Below are 2,606 nucleotides of genomic sequence, written 5' to 3'. Positions count from 1 at the left end.
ATATGCTGATTTGGTGCTCAAGAAACATTTCCTATTATTATCAATTTTGAAAACAGCTGTGCTGCTTAATAGTTTTGTGGAAACCGTGATACATTTGTTTCAGGATTCATTGATGAGTAGAAAGTTCAAAAGTGCAGCATTTTTTAAAAATATTTTTGTAACATAATAAATGGCTTTACTGTCACTTTTGATTAATTTAATGCATCCTCACTGAATAAATGTACTAATTTCGTTCAAAATTTGTGAATGGTAGTGTACATATGAAAACAAAAACTATACATACAGAAGCATCAGTTATATTTACCACAGCTACTCCATCCAGTGCTTTGAGTGAAGGCAGATGGAAAACCATGTAGATCCTGTAGTTCTCGAATTTGTTTACTAGGGGATTCCCGTATAGATCCAGAATAATTAAACTAGACAGTGCCTGAGAGTAAACAACACTACATCACCACCACACTTTATTCAATTCAACATTCCACTAAAGCACATTACATGTATTCTCATGACCAGGTACTTTGAATGAATGCTTAAAAAATCATTATTTGCACAAAATGATATTCAGATCTATAAAATCTCCTCACCTTTAAGTGGTATATGTCTCGGGTAGTGCTGATGTCATTGTTGCCGACATACAGCTCAAATAAGGACCGTGACCTTTGAAGTCCATGAAGAGAGGAGATGATGTTGTTCTCGACAGACAGGAAGTGAAGGTTGGGTAGCTGGTCCAAAACATCCCCGTCTAAACACTGTAGGTGGTTGCTGTTAATGCTCAGACGAGTCAGATGATGCATAGCACACAAACCTGCCACACACCAAACAAAGAGCAGCTATGAACACAGAAAAAACAGTATGATGAACTAATGAAGGTTCTATTACACCGCTTTGTTCCTGGTTTTATATTAAACTGATACAGTAAAGATACTGGGAGAGAGGGAGAGACAGAGCACTACCTTCCAATCTGGTGATACTGTTGTTATTAAGAGAAAGTTCCTCCAGTAGGGGGCAGTATTCCAGACCCTCAATTCGGGTTAATTCATTATTGTCAAATGAAGCCCAGCATAGATTCACTAGACGGTCAAGATTACTGAGCCGGGTCAACCGCTGGCCATCAAGATTCAGTGCGGTGATCTGACCCCGCAGGGCAAAGGACAAAATATATAGGTTAAAGATACGGCTCTACCAAGAAATTATATTATGTCATCATTAGCTGTTTCCATCCACCTATTTTTATGTGAATTTTGGGATATATCACAAAATAAAATGCTGGATGGAAATGCCAAGATGCACATAAAAACATATGCGCTCAATTGAGTCATATAATTTTTTTTCTGATAAGAAGACATGCGAATAAACTATGATGGAAACACATTTAACAAATGAATTCCTTAATGCAAATCAAAAAAATTACATGACTTTTCTTCTACAGATCATGTGCTTGGATAACTGAAGTAGTGCACCAATCTCATCGCATAAAATCTAAAATGTTGTTTTAATAATTTTGAAATACCTGTCATCAAAACAATTTGGTTGTGGCTCTCACAACTGTCTCACGACTGTCTCAAAACTTTTTGTCATCCGAATGCAAGTTAATATGACAGCGTTTGTTATCGTGTTTCGTCATTTATTATGTAGGAAAAAGGAGCCACAGGCTTCCCCAGTTGCAGCAACCTTCATTTTTATTTTTGATTCTTTGCACTAGTTTCCCAGAATGTGACCGTTTTATTCTCTTGAACACATGGGACGGAAACAACGCTATGCAAATGTTTTACGTGATACTGTAATTTTGCGCACAAGTTAAATTTGCAACTTTGGATGGAAACATAGCTTTTTACTCACCAAATGTTTATGACTTTTTTTCTTCTGCTAAACACAAAGGAAGATACATTGCAGAATGTCTAGAGTGCTCTTTAACACATAATGGAACTTAATGGGAAGTTGAGCTGTTGAAGTTCAAAAATGGTCATTAAAAAAAACAGAATAAATGTCTCAAATCCAATTTTAATAAAGAGGCCTTTGATCATTCTACAATATATCTTCTTTGTGTTTCACAGAACAAACAAAGAAATTACAAAAGGGTGAGTGAATGAACCCTTTCAAATGTGTGAGAGAATGTGAGTTTATATGTCATACTTTGGTGGTCCAGCCTAACTCAAGCTCTTGTGAGTGTTTCCATGGAGATGGGCTGATCTGTGTGAGCAGGTGAGCAGAAGAGAGCAAACTCAGACTGCGGGGACATTCACTGTCAGTCCGAGAGTGGGTCATCAGAGATGCCTGCACACACACACACAAGTTCCAGGTCAAATGTGGACACAAACGTTAACATTGAGTATAATGTCCAGAATATTTATACCTGGTTGATTCTAGATTGGGCAGCCACTTGAATAGCAGCACCTGCTTCCTCCTCCATCACTAAAACATCATCCAAATGAGTGAGAGTCTTCAACAGACCAAGAACCACCATACGCACACACTCGTTCTACAACACACACAAGTGAACAGGTTGAGTTGCTTAATATTTTTGTGGAAACCATGAAACATATTTTAAAGATTTTTTTCTCTTATTTGAAATATAAATCTTTTGTAACATTATAATTGTCTTTACT

At 37.0% G+C, this 2,606-nt stretch overlaps 1 protein-coding gene across 1 annotated transcript; it reads right to left on the bottom strand.

Moving 5' to 3' along the window:
* Positions 1-304: 304 nt before the first annotated feature.
* On the bottom strand, positions 305-2,479 carry LOC107580219 (leucine-rich repeat-containing protein 9-like; the record flags this gene model as incomplete). The annotated part of the gene is made up of 5 exons (XM_016265954.1): positions 305-427; positions 585-805; positions 954-1,131; positions 2,134-2,274; positions 2,354-2,479. Coding segments are annotated over 5 exons (789 nt in total), but the record flags the coding sequence as incomplete, so codon positions are not given.
* Between the last annotated feature and the right edge of the window lie 127 nt (positions 2,480-2,606).

Source organism: Sinocyclocheilus grahami, unplaced genomic scaffold, assembly GCF_001515645.1.
Source record: "Sinocyclocheilus grahami isolate Dianchi unplaced genomic scaffold, SAMN03320097.WGS_v1.1 scaffold27317.1, whole genome shotgun sequence".
Classification (NCBI taxonomy): domain Eukaryota; kingdom Metazoa; phylum Chordata; class Actinopteri; order Cypriniformes; family Cyprinidae; genus Sinocyclocheilus; species Sinocyclocheilus grahami.
The sequence above is the reverse complement of the archived record's forward strand: the minus strand, read 5'-3'. Positions and strand labels throughout refer to the sequence as shown.